The following is a 21,072-nucleotide window of genomic DNA, read 5'->3' on the forward strand; positions in this document are numbered from 1 at the left end:
AAAAAAAAAAAAAAAAAAAAAAAAAAAGCTGAGATGTCCTTTAAATATATTAGGTTACTTTCCACAGAGGAGTTCACTGTTCACTGTTGCATTTTGTGGATGATGCCTGTCCAGAGCACTTGAATCTCATTGTATTTTTGTTTTCATCTTCTGAGGAGGATAAAGTTATGTGAAGCGCTGGTGCTGGGGGCTATGGAGGGCAGCCAGCAAGCTTGGGAAAAGCTCAAACTTGACCAGGGCTGAAAAGTTCAGCTGTCGCATGCACAGTCCCTCATCACGAGGACAGCGACTGGTGCGAGCTGGAGCCATATGKATTAATCAGGACGTGTGGTTCTCAGAATTATTCAGCTGTGTGGGTTTTAGCAGTGACGGTGCCTCAGGACATGTCTCAGAATAGGTCATAGTTTTCTGGCAATCAGATAAAAGAACTGTCCAGAAAATTATATTCCAGCTGTGTCTCAGGCCAACTGATTTTTAGTACCTAGAGGAACATATTAGCATCCTTGTAGCACACACATGAAAGCCGAGGCTAAAGCATAATGCACAGGAGCCTCAGCTTCAGTGGCAGCTAGATAAGTATTTTCATAAAGACTTATTTTAAATTCTGTACAAAATTCTGTACAATCAAACAAGAGTTTCTGGTAAGTATAGAGGTCAGACTGTGTAGCAGCCAGTTGCCCCAATGGGAGGGAATCATGTTTATCACACTCCTACTTCCCCCTTTTCTTTCCTCTTCCCTCTCTAATATATCTAAACAGGAGTAGCATGAAGATATTATTACCTAAGAGCAGGTGCTTGAGCCAAACAAATGGTTTTATTGATTCTCCCAGGGTTAATTAAATTTCAGAGAATCTCCCCACCACCAGTCTCTCTCTCTCTCTGGCCTTGTGAATGAGCAGTATTGTGTGGGCCTGCTTTCCATGCTTGTCTCACGTACTTTCAGAAAATGTAACATTAGATTTAAGGGCATATTATTTTAATTAAATTATTTTAATACTTGTAGCAAAGAAATCAATATCCTTAAGGTGAGTTTTTGTCATCATCCTTTTCCATTTTTTTTAAAGACTCTTTCTAATAACATTGGAAATGGGTAGTTTGGGGAATATTACAGGATTCTGTTGCTGAAAAAAAAMCATAATGTTTGTGAAGGGTGGGAGAAGGGTTTTGCTTGTGTGGAAAAACATCTATTTGAATGATTAACAGTYACGAGGGACCTGTACAATAGAGTATGTGGGGGAGGATAATTTTTAGGAAAACACCGAAATTTCCACCTGCTGCAAAACAAGCACCAATGAACCAGTAAGATGATGGATAAGTCARTCATAGGTTGTGTAGAGCTGCTCTAATGCTATTTTCACCATCCCTTTGCCCCACAGCTGGCACAGGGATCTGCTGACTTGATCACCCCTGTGCTTGGCAGTTCTTGGCAGCCAGAATAAAAATATCCCCAAGTCTGGACTGCAGAGCCCACTCAGGATTTACATCCCTCTTCGGAGGGAGACAAGGATTGCAACCTTTGTGCATTTGAATGCGAGATATCAAGCAGAACTCTGCTGTAGGTGCATGCAGAAAGATGTCTCCATTTATTAACTTGTTAGGCTTAGTGCAGCTYGGTGGAGACAGGAGTGAGGGAGAGCTTTTGATCAATATTCTGATCCTTGCACTGGTGGGAAAAGCTCTGGCCAAAGAGACAGATATCGCTGCGAGGATGGAGAGGGGAGAGCTGAGGTCAGGGGCACCCTGCAGGGTATAGCCTAGGCTTGTGCTGGAAGGAGAGAAACTTTTCAAAAGAATGGCATGTTCTTTGCCATAAAATTCTAGCACACCATGTCCCCTTAGGAAATGCAGCTTGAGTGTACCAATAAATGAAAGAGGAAAATGCCATGGAAGGCAGTAAATCAAGAAGTAATTGATTAGAATACTTGGACAACTTAATTTCYGTGCAGAAAGTGAGCTGGCGGTGCAGTGCAGGAGTCCACCCGGGCCCAAGACTGGAGGAGCGCGGCGGCCGGCATTGGGTGATGTGGCCTTGTTCCTTGCCTTGGTACACAGTATTCAGCATCTTTAATAGCCTAGCAGTTCAGAATTGGTGTGAAACTGACAAGAATCAGGCTGCTGAGTGCTAGAATGGAGCAAACTGAAACTGCCCCAGAGCATGGTCCTGTTCAGGGTTAGCCCTGACGCTCCTTGGGCACTGGGGCACCTCACAGCAGTGTAACTGCCACGCGCGCAGGCTCCCGTGCTGCCCTGGCGCCAGCTACAGCTACATTTGGGTCAGCCCAGGCACCGGCGTTGCAGACAAGTTATGCACCTCTCCGCTCCCCTACATTTTTCACTAATAATTTCATGTTTGATTTCAGTTACATTTTAACATTTTCAATTGAGGTGACAATTATTCTTTGTCAGAACCTAGCCATTTTTCTTGTCAGAAAGACATATGATGCATTAGCTTAAGGGCAATTGCTAATAACTAGGTAGGTGACATTTGGTTGTATAGGATGGGCAAGTCGACATATATCTTTGTCAAGTGGTCAGGGTTTGCATTGCCTGCAGTYTATGCTGCTTGGGAACACTGCCTAACTAATCATGCAAAACCAAACCAAAACAAATGCCAGTTTGGCTTTGATACCATTTCATTGTAATTAACATCTGCTATCTCCYGGGTTCATTGAAGAAATCTTTTTATGTTTGTGTTTATAATTGCAGCWGAAATGAGCTTGCTGGGGCGGGGGAAGCACTTGATTGCAGTGGATTCCCCCTAAGTGTTTGTGGCAGCAAAGCTTCCTGATTACTTGAGGAGGAGACCACAGACTATGTTTTTTGCACAATTCCAGCTTGTRTAAGATGCCCTTTGCTTTCCTGGCCCCTGCTCATGCTACATTTGCTTTTCCTTGTCCCTCTTAAGGCTGTAAAGCACCAAAGGTGTTCAGGACCGTCATAAACAAGCTCGTGTTTTCTTTCGGTGCCAGTGGATCCAGGGGCCACACTGGAGTGCTCCGGTGCATTGAGAATCCTGTAGCATAGCTGCATATTTAGGGCTTTAAGCCTCTGGTTCTGTCAGTACAGGTAAAACAGGATACAGGGTTTTCCTTGCTGTAATAAGAGCAGGGGGAGTGCGTGGAACCTGTGTGTGTGTGAGGTGAGTGTGGCTGCCCTGCTTGTGCAATGCAAATACCTTGTAAAATGTTTTGTTTYCCTCTGAGGAGGAACATTCCCCTGGCGGACGTTTTCAGGGCTGAGCTACGTGGTGTTGCTAACATCTCGCGTGCTGGCAGGCTGCCATTTTCACTGAGGTGCAGAGTTTGTTTGAAGACATTTTCAGGTTAAAATAGTGGCCACATTGAAGTGGGTGGCAGAACTCCAGCCAAGTTTAGGAAATTGAGTTTTACGTACCGAATCCAGGCACCCATATTTGTTAGTTTTGCCGTCAGTGTTTCCCATACAGATGTTGTGAGCCGCACAACTCTGTGCTGCTGCTTGGCCCTTCTCCCCAGTGCTGCGGCGAAGGCGTGTGGTGGGTCTCCTGAGTGGGCTCTGCAGCCCTTGATATTTTGCCCTGGCCTTGCACCCTGCTAAGTGGTGGCTGCCCTCATAAAATCACCAGACCCCTGGCCCATAACAGTGAAGAACAGTAAGAGCCTTTACCACTAATTTTCTRGGCATGGGGTAGGTGCAGCCTTGAGTACAGCTGCCCTTGACRGCTTCAGGAGACCTGTGTTCTGCCTGCCACCCTTGTCCTTGTGGTGGGATTCTCCAGCTCTTGGCAAACTGGGTGGGTGGGTGGCATGCCCTGAGATCCCAGTGGCAGAGCGTCCCCCTGCCACACTGTTGGTGTGCGGGCAAGCTCATCCCAGCTGTCACTGCAGTGCTCCTACCAGCATCTTCCAGCCTCATGTCACCTTTAATCTGCATCAAGAAAACATGAATCTTTCATGAAAGAGCCCCTCACGTCTTCCACAACCCAGACACAGTGGTTGTGAAGACCAGCCAGCTGCAAAATCTGTGCAACTGCAAGCCTGAGTTCCGGTAAATGTAAAGGCACGTAAGCTTTTAACRGCCTTCTTGGGAAGATACCAACAGCTTGCCAAGCTGGCCTGTCTGTGTCCTAGAGGAAGGCTTTCATTTGCAACCAAAGCATTTAAAGTAACACAGAGCTCTAAGGGTGTGACAGCATTGCTGTCACTCAAGAGACTTCTTTTTTACATGAACAGGAGCTAACTARGGAGTTTTGGCTCCCTCATGGTGTGGCCTACCCAAAGCTGGGGCTGGCAGCCCGTGCTGGTCCCGAGGCAGTTTGCAGGGAGCTCCGGGAGTGTTGGCATTTGGCCACACGCTTTGGAGTTTGGTGCAGTCCCCAGGATGTGAGTGAGAGGCAACTGTGCAGTTACTGTTTCTTGAACTGTGTGGTAATTAGAAGCCAAGTAAGCGGCWGTCCTTCCCTTGCGGGCGTAGCCGTGCCCAACTTGAGCATGGAGAGGAGTTGGTGTGAGGGTCCGTTCCCTTGCTGCACGCTCTTCTTGCATGTACAGGCAAAGCCCGTTTTTGTCAGTCATTTATCTTCCTGTCTGGGAAGTGTTGGAGGGAGTTTTGAGGCTTTTTTTGGTTGAAGTGCAATGCACTAAAGTGCTGTTCTTATGGCAGGAATGGCTTGGTCCCTGTAGCAAAAATCCAAATAATATTAAAAGTGACAACATTAGCAGAGTGGTGCTGCTGTGCTGGCAGCTCTCATTTCAGGTGAGATAGGTGCAGGGTTTTGGTCTGCTGTAGCCCCGTTCACCCAAGTTCTACATCTGCCTCTGCAGCCACGTGCCAGCTCGTCCCACTGACCTAGCCATGTCTTTCATTACTGGAGCAGGTCTGTTCAAGCACTGGTTTGAGTTTGCTCCAACGCTGCCACCAGCCTTGGCGCGCTTGTGTGCGCGGCAGCGTGCGCGCCCGCTCCGCGCGCTGCCGGGTCCCCTCTGGCCACAAGGTGTCAGGCGAATCTGGCRTGCCACTCTGTGCAGTTCTGTACCTACCTTTCTGTGTTTATATATATACATATATATGCACGTGTGTGTGTGTGTGTATATATATATAGTGTCTATAAATGAAAGGGCAGAAAGGCATAATGATTAAAGCTTGGATTTTCAAAAGCATCTCAAGAGCTTGAGCAATCACTTCCCTCTAAAGCCAGAGAGCTTTTGACACTGATTCTCCCTGGAATGGTTTTAAGCTCCCAGCCCTTGCTGGTTTTGCTCTGGCAGGTTAGGCAGAAGGCTGCATGGAGCCCCTCCGGCACCCGASGAGCCATGGGCGTTGGAGCTTAACCTGCCTCTTGGCACCTTTCTGAGACAGTGGCCCCAGTGACCCCAGTGGGAGGGAGCTGCACAAATAGCAACCCTGGAAATGCAACCAGTGCATTTCCAAAGATTTTAGAGAGGTTTTTTCATTGTTTGCTTATTTWTATTTATTTTTATTTTTTTGCTTTTAGTAAGAGCTGATCCTCAGTCCTTCCTATCTAGCAGAGAAGTATTAGGCAGGCATGGCGTGTTGCTCAGTGCCCTGGCCTGCAGTCAGGAACAGTGGGGTGCAGCAAAAATTTTAATTAGGGAGTCATAAAATTTTTCCGCATCAGTCAGTGATGCTGGAGATTTTCTGAAAAACATACCCGTTTCCCCCCCTTCTTTCAGCCTGCCTGTGACCATGCAGTGGGATGTCCCTTTCTTGCAGTATTTTAGCCACATGCTGACAGTGCAGGTGGRGCTTTTGTCCAAAAAAAGATGTTTTCCAGGTGAACAAAATGAGTGTCTCCATGCTGAACGACTGTGCTCACAGGTACCTGGCATGGGAGGGGCAGTAACCTAGGTTGTTCAGGAGAGGCTTCCTAGCAGAAACCTTGCAAATGAAATTTAAAGCAGCAGCAAATCAGAGAAAATGGAAGTTTGCTCTGTCTTCCCATTGCTTTCCCTCCCCGGTACAATCTTAAACTTATGGGAAAATTAAACAGGTTATAGGCTCCAGTGTCCTGCAGTTTCAGCCCTAGGTCTGAGTCATCTTCTAATGAGCCCATTCAGTGGTAGAGTCAGGACAAACAGGGCTGAGAAGGAGAAAGTTTCACTGTGCATCCCCCTACCAGCCTGAAAGGGGGGATGTTTTCCTCCTTGCTGATTTGGCAGGGCAGCCTGTGTCTGTCCCCTGTCTTTGGATCTGCTGGATACCAAGGATGCTCTGAGAAGCCTTTTACTGAGGTTTAGGTATTCCTATAAGAAAAAGGACTCGGGTTTAACAGCATGTGCAGGTATTTGTGGAAAAGCAAATATGTTTCCCTCTTGGCTGTTTAGTTGTCTGTAACAATAATGTCATAAATAAATAATGTTTCTGTGAGGGAAAAGAGGAGATGTTTATCAGATAGAATGCATGCCAGTTAGGATAACGCCGAACAAAATGTTAACACGGATTAAACAGGAAAACATGCTGCTGGCAAACAAATTGTGGTGAGAACAGCTTCAGCTGGGGAGTTCCTTCCTCTGGTGGGTAGAAACGGGGCCTGCCATGTAGAGTGTTTTTTAAAATTAAGACATTTGTCACTAGAACTGCTGGCTCTGTGGAAGCATTCAAATGAGAATAATTTAAATGCTGTGCTAGAATAATGCACAATAAATAGTACATGGAGCTGTAGGAATGCTGCAGATTACCGCAGGATCAGTGAGATAATGCCGAGGGGATTACTTTTTTCCTTTCCTGAAATTATTTTTCAAGCCATTTTGAAACCTGACTTTATTTTGCTGAAATCAAGGTGAGGTTTTGCTTAGTGTTTGGTGGATTTGGGGCCAGGTCATTGCTGASTGTGGCCTGGTTGGTCCTTGGAGGAAGCCGCCTTGTGTTCCACAGAGGAGATGCCACAGGTACAGGAGCCCATATCTCCCAGGGGGAGACTCTCCTGCTTCATTTAAGAGGTGCAGGGTTAGCTAATCTTCATTCCCTGCCCTTGCTTGGACAGCTGGGGAAAAAACATGGGGAAGTTGTGAACGTGGCGCATGCCTCGTCCAGCGGCTGTGCCAGGAGTCCTTGCCCCGCTGGCAGCACCCGGCAGGAGCAGAAACAGGYGCAAAGCTGGCCCTGTGCCACCTGCCCCGTGTTGCACACCTCACTGAGGGAATGCAGCTGGAGGGATGTCCTACCTCTTATTAAATCATTGCAGGCCATCTGCAAAAATAAAGGAGGCGTTAAGAGATCGGGAGGAGACAAAGTACTTGAAAAGGGACCAAGCACCATACACGCTTGGAGTTCAGCATGCGCTCGAGCACTTGTCTGGAATATCGTGAGCTCATTTCTAATTTAGGTTTTGGCCTCTGTTGAAGGAATTTTATGCCTGTAGATTCTTGTTCTTTACTGGAAACATGCTTGAGCATCAGCATATTTATAATATCGATAAATAGCTTTAATAAATAACGCGATGATGGAAAGGATGTAGGAATTCCTACTACAAACTTCAAATGATCAGTTGGTGATTATCTGGGTGTTATTTAAGTACTTTATCAGCCCAATACGCTGTGTACAAGTGCAGGAAAAATTTGTGTTTAATAGAAAATATTTGTATTGCTTAGATTTGTGTATATTTGGAAATGGGAAGGGAGGAAAGCAAGACAAGATAATGTTGAAGGCTGAAGAATAAAATGCAAAGACATCAGAACAGATGAATTATGAAGAATGTATGTTGAACCAGTTGCTCTCTATTGGCTTGAGGGTAATCTGTGCTATACTATGGTGTGCTGATTAATGGGCTAATTAGTTGTACAAAACAAAAATATTTAAAGAAAATATTTCTCTGAACTAGCTACCAAACTCTTCAAACAATAGGAAAATAGAYTTTGTCTATTAAAAAATTAAATTCAATACATATTTTTGAGCCCATTCAAAATGGAGAGTCCTTTGCTACCAGATTTCCAGTAAGCAGAAATATCCATGTATCAAAACCCAATTGATTCAGCATGTAGGCATTTGTGGAAGAAATTAAATGCTAAGCTATAGGCATTTCAAGCTATGAAAGATACTGTGCGTTAATTTATAAAGTCATAGTAGAATTATGTTATGAGCCTTAATAAATCCAACGAAGAAAAATTCAGACAAGGAGGAAGAAAGAACAAAACATGTAGCCATCTCTTGTTTTGTAAGAGGAGTTTAGTGTTTTACTGTTTTTGTGTGTATGCATGTCTTTTAATTTCTCAGACTGCTAAGATGCTTCCAATTATTTTGACTCGCATGTAACATGCCTTCCAAACAGTAGCTGTGGTTTCCTTCTAGCCTTAAACTGAAGTGCAAAGCAGGAGAAGCCAAAACAGTACAATCAAATGTGTGAGGTACATATCACAACATTGAAACTCCAAACATAGTAGGCAAAGACAATGTTTGGGGAGGTGTAATGTAAAAGACTTGGATAAGATAATTTGAAGCAAGTGGGTGGCAAATACATGCAGATGGAAGACTATTTAGCTTTAGACTTGCATAATTTGGATGGAGTGGGAAACTCCAGGCCTCRCTATTTAATGCGGCGGACTAGGTGTCAGGATTAATCTCCCTTGCTGTAATTGACTTTGCAAGTCTCTCGGCGTCTTAGAACTTGAGTCCTGGCAAGTAAATTGAAAGAGCCCATTTCCCTGCCCGCCTGCAGTGGCAAGCCAGCTGCGGGGAAGTGCAGGCCGTGCTCCCATGCTAGATATTGTCAGGAAAAAAGAAACCCATCAAAAAATTGTTTGCCAGTAAATTTACATAGTTTAGTCATYGTTCCTTACGTCCTACTCAATGGGGGGATTGTAAAAGTAGCTGTGACTCTACCAGATCTAGGGAGGCACAGGAGCACTGCCAAGACTAATTTGTAAGTACCAGCCCACCTACTCTTTGCTGTAGGGAGAACTCTGGAGCAAAGTAATAAATATATTTTATGAGGACATAGAAGAAAAAGAAAAACCACTCTGACAAGTGAGGGAGGAAAGAAAGCAAGCTGTAGGATGGGAAKAGAGCAAAAGCATAATATATGTAATTATCTGGGTGCTCTGCATACTGTTCCTCTCATCCTGCCAAGCAAGAGCAATTAGAGGCAGGAGATGTTAACAAGAAATGTTCCCTGCGAGCTGGTGCAGCCACACACTGAGTCTCGGGTTTCCCCCRGTATCCGAAGCATTGAGGAAAGTGTGAGGTTTTGATCCTCTGATTTATTTCCCTGATATTATTTCCCTTTTGGTTCTAGTCCCTCTTTCCCATTTCCTTCTCTTTGGGACACCACCCTGTGGCTATTCCCATCAGGCTGGTGATGCTCTTCCTCAGGCAGCATGGCAAGTGGTTGGTYGTCTTTCCACAGGGGTACTTGGCTGGCTCCTGGTCAACTTTTGGCCCCCGGGTTCTTCTCTGCAGAGCTGCTTCTCAGCAGGTGAGGCTACAGCCTCTCCTGGGGTGTGGGGTGCTTCTTCTCTACATGGAGGACTCCAGCTGCATTTCAGAAGATCACGGTCCTCTGAGCCTGGCAGTTGAGCCTGTTACCAGTCCATCTCCATCCTCCAGCTGGTCTGGGAGGTTATGGGAGACTGTTGAAAAGCCTTATTAAGTTGAAAGAAACAATATCTGCTGTTCTCCCTCATCCACCAAGTGAAGCTTCTCATTGTAGAAAGCCWTCAGGTTGGCTAAGTACAATTTCCCCTTCGTAAATCCATGCTGACTACTCCTGGCCACCTTGCTTTAGGCAGCTCCTCCATTTACCTCTCAGGGCTACAGTTTCTTCCTCTCTATTGAAGGATAAATGACTTTCTGTTCAAAGTAGCTGAAAATTTATAGGTTGTGGAGAATAAGAACCGAGGCTATTGCCTCTTCCTTGAGGGTTTTTGGAGTACCTTGGTTGTGATAAATGGAAGGGCTTTGRCACTCGGTTGATGAGTATCATAAGAATCTCGTAAGAATGATTTTTGCCCTGTGTTTTATTTAGTTACTGTGCAAGCAAATACATCTTTTCATTCAGTGTGTTTACAGATCTAGTCCAGGAGAGCCCAAGCCTTTGAGTGAGATCTCTTGCTACTGGCGGCTATAAACAACAATTAGAGACAGCAGCCACAGATTTCGTTTCCATGATTATTTGTAGGTGCAAAGTGAACTGTGCTCCCTGTGAGGTACAAAAGGATTGAGATGTTTTCATTTCTGTTTTCAGATAAAACTGAAAACAGCTATTGGGAGACATGAAGGTATCAGCCTGTTAAAATCTGGAAACTTAAAATAATAGCTTGCAAAACCTGGCCTGAATGAGGGGAGAGACCTGAATGACTGCAGAACCCATCCTGCTCTATTGCTCTGCTGTGGGGCTTGTGGCTGGCGATTTCCATGGTGCCCATTTTATCCTGCCCTGTCCCTTGAAATATCAATGTGCCAATGCTATGCACAGGAATCCTGTTCTTGAAACTCTGGTAAGGTGTTTAGTCTTACAGATTGGATGATCTGAGCCTCTGTTCTCCGAGCCTCTAATTTCCCAAGCAATATGTAGTCATCTATATGTGCATATGGTTGGTTCTACATACATAGCGATAGCCACAAAAACAATGAAGGGAAACATATGCTGTGTGCTGGAGTTTGTTCTCTAGCATATTGTGGCGCAAGCAGCGCCCTGGTGAGCACCGTGTTCTGGTGACGAGCGCTCGCGCGAAGTGGCTGCCCATATGGCACAAAATGCTGCTGTTCTGCCTGGCTGTGCTGTGAGCACCCGGTCTCCCTGGTGCTCTCTGATGGTGGGAAAGGTATCAAGGAGGTTAAGGCCATATTTTTGCTTTATAATTACAGTTCTGGGTTTTGGTGGGTAAGTGCTTGAATCCGTAAGTAATTGCCCTTATGTTTTTCCTTAGAAATGTATCAATGGATTATACCTTAATACTTACATCTGCAGCTTAGCATTTGTAAGGACAAATCTGAAGGCTGGGCTGGAGGTTGGTCATGCTTATTTTGGGGGGGGGGGAAAAACTATGAAAATTATTACTCACAGGTTTCTCACAGGTGAATAAACCATGTGCATGGATGAATCTAGTTAATTCTTTGGTTTAATCAACCTAGAATCCCAGTGAGGCTATAACAAAATCCTACTGGTGTCTTGGAGTTATGAGAAAGATGTGTCAAATTATATGCAAGCAGAGAGCTCTTCTTAATTTGAGGAGTCTTCTGCACAATTTTTGTTTGTTATGTGAAATAATTCCTCRTCTGTGGCTCTGTTATGATGAAGTATTAGATCAATTATTGTGTGAGAGCAATATTTGGGGTCAATCTCAATCCCCATCAGTGAGGAGSTTTCAGAGAACTCCCTTGTCAGGGAGCTGCACATTGTCATAGGCCCTAGCACCTTCAGCTGGTGTGTGGGGCCTCGATCAGGGCCGATGCTCTGGCTAGAAAGGCAGGAATCACAAGCTGACCAAGACTGATTTACCAAAACAGCTAAGACTAGTATCATTGCACAAGTCTAATCATGGATGCTAGATATAGCATCATAGTTTTCTGAACTATCATCCAAATATCAGAGTGAGATGGAGCTTGGGTGATTCCTGCATGCCAGGTCCTCGAGGAAAGAAACATTGCACAGCAAATGGTAAATAAGCAGGAGGCCCCTTTTGCTGTGTTTTGCTATCAGCCAAAATGCCAGCTAAGCAATCATGCTGCTATTGATWGCTTTTCAGTATCATCCACATGCTTGTTACTTTACAGGTGTTCAGAAGGAAACAGTACTGCCAGTACACTGCCAGAAACCTAGAATGTGCTAAAAGGGATGCTTGTTGTCACGTGGGAAGTAGAGCAGATGCTGTGAGTGCCTTCTACCATGGAGAGAACCCCTACAGCTTTGCAGAAGTCTTGTTCTCTGCAGCATCTGAAAGGGGAGCCCAAGTCCTGCCTTTGTTTCTCTGGATTTGGTGAGAATACAGGTGGAGCAAGGTACCGCAATGTACATCTCCTCCTCTCTGTAGAGGCACGCGCACTCTCACAGAGTAGAGTTGGGACACAATAGTAGAAACATATATTCAAAATTTTCAATTCTGTGGAGTTCAGAGGCATAAGTAGTGAAACTGATGGGAAGTGATGATTGATAAGAAAACTTTCCACTCAATGTACACCTAAAATTATAATTTTATTAATAGGTAAGGGAAGGTAAAATGCAAGAAGCAGTAGCTAAATATGTGGGAAGCCATGAATTCTGCCCCGGTTTAGATGATGATCACGACACGAAATTGGAATGCCGCTGTACTGATCACAATCTGATATTCATTAGACTTGAGCCCTGCCGGCAGAATTCCTTAGAACCAAGCGTGCTTAACGTGCTTTCTGAGTGCTTTCACAAAGCCCTGAGTTTATAATGGCAGTTAAAGTGCATTTTTCCCCAATAATTACACAATCTGAATTTGGTCTATGCTAATAAGCTTTAAGACAATTAAAATTCCACGTTTTAATATTAGAAATCCACTTAATTATAGGTAATCTCCAGCTTTGCATGTCACCTSTGTTAGCATTGATATTCCTCCGTGAGCCTGCAATATCTGTTTATATTTATTATGGGGAGCAGGCTGCTGACAGCCACCTGCCATTGCGTGGGGCCGTGCTGGCAACCAGCCAGGCTCTTAACTTGCCTTTCCCTTATCTTGCTTAGTCCATGGAGGAGAGTGCAACTAGTGAGCCTCCTTTGTGAAGAACGGTGGTGAGAAGGCCAGCCAGCACCAGCTGCTTCCCATCTTCCTCCTCCTCATCCTTGCATTGGGCTTTCCCTTCAGGACTGAAGAGCTGATGTGCCGACCCTGTTCCAAGGRTGCACCTGGTCCACTGTGTGAAGAGCCCCAGTTCAGCTCTCCTCCCCACAGCAGAGGCAGCCAGGTAGAATTTCTTTCAGGGATTGCTCTTTTGCTGATTAATTGTTTTCCTTGCTAGGCTATTATGTTAGTAAGATATTTACAGCCTGTGTGAAGAAAATTGCTGGGCAACGAATCCACACAGTCTTCCTACCTCTTGATTTTTTTTTTTTTTTTTTCCTCCCCTTATGATTTTGAAACACTGCAGTGGTTTTGGCTTGCCTCTCCTCTATTTTTGCTACCCTTTTCTGTCACACTCGGTAATTGGCCTAATAAAAGGCAGAAACAAGAATTTATTACACCTCGGGCAATACTTAAAACAAACTTTATTTGCTGGAGCAGCACTTTTTATCTACTCGCTGCTGTATGTTTTGACACTCCTTCTAAATATTAAATTTGACTTTATTAAAAGTTAAATCTTTTTTTTTGTGATTGCTGCTGCTTTTGCAGTTTCTCAGACAGCCTGGTACATATATAAAACTATTCTAATGAAGYTTCTGGAGAAACAAATTTAAGCAGTGGCTATATCTACTTCATTACTGCCAAAACCCACAAAAATGGCATGATTTAAAGACTAGTCTCTGTAATACCTTGTAAATTAGTCTTGGAATGATTTCTGCAATGACTTGCAAGAACAAAGACAGGAACTATACAACTTTCCATGCTTTTTTTGAGCCTAGAAATTTCCTCAAACAAATGACGGCCTTTATGTTTAGAGCTGTTAGCCAAAACAGTCAAGATAATAGTAAAATGAACCTGGGTGAGATTGTCGTGATGCAATTTCTGTTATTCAGTCCGAGTTTCTTCCACATCACCAGGTGATGACCAACGATCACAATTTTCAGTTTTCTAAGAAGGGTTAAGAAATAGCAATACATGTTCCTAGAGTTGTTTATGCAGGAATTTTTATTCTTTGAAATATTCCAGTGTTAAAGCAACAAGAAAACATTTAGAATGTCCTTTGGTGGAATCTTATTACACTCGTTATATATGTAAACTGATATTCTTTGATGCCAGCACGTTGCCCATACAGAGAAATCTCTGCACAATTAAAGGAAAAGAAAAAAAGAAAAGGACTAAATAAAAAGTAATATTTTTTTCCTCTTATCTGATTAGAATTAAATACATTAACAAATTGTCTGGTAACACAAATAGGCAATAATACAAAAAATCTACATTGTACATCTTATTTCAAGAAAAATAACTTCATTTGAATACAAAAGGATAAATACACTTGTTGTCCTACAGCCACTCTCGTAGGGGAGGTGAGCGCGGCCTTGTGCCGGCCTCGTGCCGCGGAGGTTTGCAGGGGTCTGACGGGCTCGACTTTTATTGGGGGGGCTGTTACACATGTGCATCACTAACATCAGACAAAGAAATCGTTCAACCGACAGGGGTTACAGAGCAACGGTCACTAAAGCACGCGCTGGGAGCACTCGGGCCCAGGAGGCGGCCCCAGCGGGGCTCCTCGCGCCCGCAATGCGCTGACAGCAAAGAATCGCCTCTGTGCCGCTCCCTCGGCGCCTCAGGCCCTCGAAGCCGCTGCGGGGCTCGCCGGCCCCTATGGCTTAGTCCGCTCGGGCCTTTCCGCTCGCTCCCAGTGGTCTCTCCCGATGTTTTAGCGGCGACGGTTCCCGCTGTGCCGGGAGCAGTGGCACCCGAYGCCTCTAGAAGAGGAGCAGTCCTGTGAGTGCGAGCAGGGTGGCGAGTGAGGCTGCGGGCCCCCACAGCACTGCCGCCGGCGCCGAGCTCGGGCTGCAGCCGCCCACGTCGCGCTCGCACTTGAGCTTCTCACACAAGATGCCCGTGTAGCCCGGCGGGCAGTGGCAGCGCACGTTGTTGACACACGTCCCTCCGTTCTGGCAGTGCAGCAGCTCGTTGTCACACACGTTGGCTGCAAGACAGCGGGGAGGGAGGAGAGCACCATGAACGTGAGCGCGGTGCAGCAGAAGCTCCTGCACCGCATGGGGGGCCGAGCCGCGCGCCCYGTCTCACGCCTCCCGCCCCTCCTGGAGATTGGCATGGGGGAGGAGGGGGTGCATCCTGCTGCTTAAACACTTAAAAATTGCATGTGAAAAAAAAATATATGTGCTGTTTTTTTTTTAAATTGTAGACTTGGAGAATGTTGTATCAGACCATTGAGTGTGAAGTTACTTGATACTGCTGCACGCCCGGTTGTACTTTGATGGTACTACTGCCTTGGTGCTCAAGGTGAGTGTTGCTGTTAGATAAAGGAAGGGATGTAGAGCACAGAGCCTTTAGGAAACATGAGCAGTGGTTAAAAATGCAATGGGGCTTTGCTGAAGTGAAAGGATCTGTAGAAGAAGCCAGTGTTTTATACTGACAGTCTGTCATGTATTAATGATCTGGGAAAAACGTATGCAAAAGATAGGGTAACTGCAGATGGGAAAGTCAGTATGTTACTTGATGCGGATTTTATGGTATGTACATATGGAAATAAAAGATAATCTTATTTCTGTTACAGATCAAATATTCTTAATTAGCTTTGCTACTTTGGTGCAAGGATAGCTGGCATCTTAAAACTCTCTTAGCTAGATAGACCTCGCATCTTGATGTGACTTCTGAAGTCTAATTTGATAAAAGAGTTGGGGGAAAATTRTCACAGATAGAAATTTTAGAGCATATGTTATATTTTGGTATTTGATTTATTTATTTTTGTTACRTAATATCAGTTGATATAATTGCTCGGGTAACTCTACCAACAGGGGTAACTCTACTAAGCAAGAGTGTCTGTCAGGTTCCCGTGATCTCGCGCTGGAGAACACGAGCTTGGTCGCAGCGCTGCTGTCCCTGGGTTTCCGTGCTCCTCTAAGGGCAGATCTTGCCCCTTCTGCGGGAACGTAAACATSCCTTTTCCCTCAGGGAATCAGGGGAAGATGGCCAGGTTTAGATTTAGAGGTGTAACTGGAGATACTCAAAGTAACTGGTAATAGGGAAAAGCATAGCTGATTGTACTGTAAAGTAATTGCTTAATTGTACAACAAAATAGTTTTAGGAATATTGGTATCTTTTTAAAAATAATATGAATAGGACGAGAACTAAAATTCAGATAGTCCACATGCTTAAATGATGCAATTCCACATAAATCTGTGAAATGTTGTGAACTGGAAATCTTATCTGCCCTGGCTTGTCTTCAGAAAAAATAATTTTCACACTCTAGAAGGATTCTGACAATAAATGTCCCTTCTCCTGGGCTTCCTTCAGTAATTAGAAGATTTTATTAAAAACTGGATATTTTACATTGAAGTATCCAATTTCTGAGTAGTAATATCAAAACTTGAATACTGAGCTACAACAAAGGTATGTATGTTGATGATGATGATGACTACATATGGCTGAATTCTAAACTTTATATTCATATATTCATTTATATTTATTGCAAAATGTTTATGCTACATGAGGAATAGTAAACCACCACCAACTAAAGATGAGGTGAAAGAGTCAGCAAGAATATAGGATAACAGGTCCAAAAATGATCTCTCTTAAAATATTTTTTGTCAGGGATTACAGCAGGTCTGTGAAGTCCCTGGCTCCCTTGGCGGAGAGGGTTGACCTTGAGGACTGTGGAGTGTATCTGTGAGAAARAGAGGTTGCTTGGGTGGCAGAGGATTGTAAACAAGTCTGGGAAAAGTTTYGGCTGCAGAGCGGGGTGAGAAAACTTGCAGGGCTGACCAGGCTGAGGTTTGTCCAGTCACAACCTTGTTGTTGTGTTTTGCTGACTGTTGCAGCCAATGGGCCGGTGACATGATTTTGCATAGAACATATAAAAGAACACTTGTGGTTTAATAAAGCGCTTTCCTTCTTTCTCTCTCTTTCTATTCTGTTTGTAATTATTTCGACCAGGTGCCATTATTAGTCCGCCACGACAGCGACAATTTTTTTTTTAAATATTAGAGTTTGTATCCTATAACTGAGTTATATGCATCTTTAAAACTGACTTTACCTTCATACTGTACTTATTTAGCTATAGGCAAAATCAAAATACTTTATCTGATGGTACAGCTACTGAGTTTGCCTGCTCTAGACTTCTCATTGCCCTGGAAGCTTTCTGCAGTTCAGGCAGTGAAAATGGTGAAATATCTGTGCCATCAATATTGGTCACTGTTTCCCCTGAATAATTGAGTGGAAATCAATAGTTAATTAAATACCACTTTTTAGCAGCAGAAGAGATATTTCACTTCATGTTTGGCCTTGAATATGAATGAGATTCTATACAAAATTTTCCAAGTATGCAGGAAAACAAATTTATTTTCCAATACCCTTCCTAACTTTCAACTTATTTGGACAACTCTACACTGATTCTTTAAAAGGTCGTCAGCACCCCTAGTTCTTGTCTTGTGGTTACAGGTCTCTGCATGTGAGTGACTCAAGCAGCATTTTGCTGCACTGGGCGGGCAGGTGCAGCCCATCGAGTGCCTCAGTCAACACTGCTTAATGAATAACAGCCCCTTGGTGCAATGTTACAGATGCTGATTTTTCAACCTGATTTAATTTTAATGTTTTTTTTCAAAATACTGGGATAAAAAGTTTTTTCTTCCATATTTGTGGTTCTCTTAAAAGTGTGTCCATAGAAACACAGGGAAGTGGAGTCTATTCTTCTTAGCAAATTCTCGCACTTGGGAATTAACCTCGCCCTGTCCCTGCATCCTCCTCCTTAGTTTTCTCTTTCCCTTACACACATACGCATAAGGGTGTACATGCATATCTATCATGCAAATCACTGTTTTTGTTATCTACAAGTTAGGAAGTAAATGTCATGGTTTTTTTTTTTTTGTTTGTTTTTCCAAAATTTGTGGCCACTTCTAAAGCCATTTCTACTATTCCCTTTGTAGGTGGTGAGAGTGAACTACTGCCTGTAAATGAAACCATTGGATGTATAGCTAGGAATGAAGGTGAGCTGGGCTCAAGTGAGGGGACATTACTGGAGATGTTTGCATTGCCACACTCCTGCTGTGAGTGCTACTGGCAGCGCTCCRATAACCAGTTATGAATTGGAAAATGTGTATGTCTTGATTATGTGTGTTCAACATTTGGTGTTCAAAGCTGTGCTCTTTGAGAGAAGCTAAACTTTGATAATCTCTGAGGCATCAGCTAGCAAGTCCTGATCGAAGGCTGGCACGCTGAGAGCGATGCCGATGAACTGGGTAGCGAGCACGCGTCCCGGGCCTGCGGTGGCTGAGCTGTAAGTTGTTGGCAGATCTTCACGAGTTACAAGATAGGACATCAAGCTGAAAACTTAAGATTTTCTCTGGAGAGCTTTGGAGGCTTATTCTGAGGGCATTTCTGAGCATAGTCCTCAATTTTTCTGTCCTAAGCTGGGAAGTGAAATATTTAAAGTAAAATAAAGGCAAATACTTAATGTTATTTTCATAATTCATCAGTTCATGATCTAAGCTCTAGCCTCCTGATTATGGGATCCTTAAAATACTGCACAAAGAGATATAAGAAAATTAAAGATGGGAAGATCATTTGAAGATCTTGACAACTTTCGGGGGAAAAAGAAAAGTAACAAACCATTGCAATCGTTAAGACATGAGTGATTTTTCTTGAATTAAAATTTAGACACCCTACCAAAGGAGTCATTAATAAAGTATTGAAGTCTTTTTTTTTTTTTTTAAGGATAAGACCCCTATAAATACTGAAAGATGCCTTGCCACTAGTCACAAAATATTCACGAGAAACCGTTTATTTTGTAATTCCAGTGTCATTAAATTTGCAAATGGAATAAAAAGAAAACAATGGGGAAATCTAGTCTTTCAGCCAGCTCAAGCAGTTGGAGAGTAGTAAGTGACATTCTAGTGTTTCACAGAATTTATATTGGCTACTTAATGAAAAGTATTGAGGATTGCATAGATGTTTGACAAATGTGTACTTCCTTCTTAAATGTTCACATCTGAATAATGCATACAAATCCCTGAGTGTGTCCAAAACTCAACTTTAATGCCTCTGTGGTTTCTTTAAACAAAAGAAAAATTAGGCCTGCACTTGTTTCTGCAGCAGCAATATGGGCACAGGCGTACAAACTTATGTCATTGCTGTAGGCTGCTGGTCCATGTTGTGCTGTCAGCTCCTGGYTGTGTGTCTAGGCTTGCACCCAGGTTCTCTCAGCATCCTATCCTCTCTGAAATCTATGCCAAAGGGGGAAAAATCTATTTTGAATTTTTTGGGGAAGACTATCCTTGTTTCCTGCAGGTTAGCTGACGTGGTATCTTACTCAGATGGGTCAGTCACATGAATATGTGAAAAAGACAGACTGGTTTATAAACAATATGAAGGTGATTGAGAACGGTCATCTTTGACCTGGGTAGGTGGTACTACCTTTCTGCATCTAAATCTAGGCTGGTTTTCATGTTTTCGTTGTAGTAACATAACACGTGGTCACAAAAAGATAAGTTATCTTAAGGTTCTTTCTTTCTATTTTTCTTTCATTCTTGAATGCTAAGTCTCTCATTTTAAGAAATGTTTTGTATGATGTCTCCTATTGCTGTTTTTCTTCAGTGTGATATAATTTGCTATATATCCTCTTCTCTTTCCCTCTCTCTTTTTTAAGAATACCTCTTGATTGTTGTCAGCAGGTGGATGGCCAGCTCTGAATACACTGCCAAGATACTTTGGTTTGTTCTAAAGGGCTGATCCAAGTTTTGACCCTGCTTCTGTTGCAATGAATTTTCCACACTGTTCCTCAGTAGTTAGTGTGGAATCTTGGCACTACAGACATCACGAGAACTTCTTGACCAAAGATTTCACCCACTGTTATAGYAACTTTTCATGTGCATGCAGGGGCTGACAAAATGCCTTCTGGCTGAGTTTCCTCTAATGTCTTTGTTTTCTTGGTATTTCCTATCATTTGAAATCAGCTGGGAGGGAGGGAGGGAGTTTTTGGTGTGCATGCTAGCCAAATATTCTTTCTCAGCATAGGGAAAACAAAAGCAAAAACAAGCACAGCGAAACCCAAATTTTCAGTAATAATGTTTGACATCTTCAACATATGCAGGAGTTGTCTACTTAGAGAGCTGTGAGCGGCACATTGCAATAACATGAAAAAATGAGGTTTCATGTCACTGCATGAGTAGTTTCAGGAAACTGAGTGCAAGAGGTTTATCATTAGRTACAGAATTAATTCTTAGAAATGCTGTAAAGATTTTGTAATAGGCAGAGAGTTTTTTATCTAAAAAATTGATTAATAGTCTGTGATTTTTTAAAAAACGTTTAAAAGAAAGCACATCAAATGAGGAAGGTTGTGTGCATGCCTAGAACATATCCATCTGCACATGCATATAGCAAACACACACAAGAAAACCTTAGCAGTCATGAAGGTATGAATAATATCTTTTTTCCTGCAAGTTGTCAGCTGTGTGTTGATRGAGTCGAGGCATGCAGAACTCCTACCCAAACGCAAGTTGCAAAGCTTTATAATCGTGTCCAGGTATTTCAGAGTGTGAGTGATCACAGCTAAAATATTTTCAAATTACCGGAGTTAGTAACAAATAATTATTTGCACTATTTGGAAACACTGCTCCATATTTGATATATATAGTATAAAAGAATATATTTTTGCTCCTGTAGTGTGTGCTAAAGATCCTCTCAATGTAGAGATGATCTACCGAGGCTTGTTTAGTGAGGCCCAGATCGAGATAGAAGCAATCAGCATTTGCAAGTACAAACTTAATGAACTAAATCTCACTGCATCAGAGTTATGGTCRTTCGATGACAAACTTCAATGGGAAGGTCCCTGGAGTGAAGCTGGGATGATGTTCTGATGAGTTAGATTTTAACTGCCCCTAAGGGGCAAAGTGCAGAGCAAAAGGGAGTAGCCTATGCAAGATGCCTGTGTGAGGCACAGTGGAACCAACACTCAATGTTTTATAAAATCAGGTTTTATAAGTTACCAGGGAGGAAATGAACAGGTGGGTAATGGAGGAATGGAGTTTGCTGAAGGTTTTTGGTAATGTTTTTGGACTGTTTCCCTACATGTAATTTCTGGTCTTGCTGCRCAATTTTCACTTCAAACTTCTGTAGGAAAGTCTGCAGAGGTCCTGAGAGACGACAGCTCCTGATCAGAGCTGTCTCCTGCACTCAGCCACGGAATGGATGGCAATTCCTCCCTCCCTGCCCTAAATAGGTACCAATTTATCCTGGCATCCACATGGGTAAAGTTGAGATGATCGTTTCACTCCTGAAAGAACAAAATTCTCTAGAGAACAAGTTGTAT

At 43.3% G+C, this 21,072-nt stretch overlaps 1 protein-coding gene across 6 annotated transcripts in view; it reads right to left on the bottom strand.

Moving 5' to 3' along the window:
* Window positions 1–13,541: 13,541 nt before the first annotated feature.
* NTNG1 (netrin G1) overlaps window positions 13,542–21,072 on the bottom strand; it is a 125,630-nt gene continuing 118,099 nt past the window's right edge. For all 6 annotated transcript variants that reach the window (XM_026043862.1, XM_026043857.1, XM_026043858.1 and 3 more), the window contains one exon: window positions 13,542–14,733. In XM_026043862.1, the coding sequence (XP_025899647.1) occupies window positions 14,507–14,733 (227 nt within the window). In that variant the 3' untranslated portion in view covers window positions 13,542–14,506. The remainder of the gene's footprint in view (window positions 14,734–21,072) is intronic.

Source organism: Nothoprocta perdicaria, unplaced genomic scaffold (assembly GCF_003342845.1).
Source record: "Nothoprocta perdicaria isolate Ctin4 unplaced genomic scaffold, notPer1 scaffold_34, whole genome shotgun sequence".
NCBI lineage: Eukaryota > Metazoa > Chordata > Aves > Tinamiformes > Tinamidae > Nothoprocta > Nothoprocta perdicaria.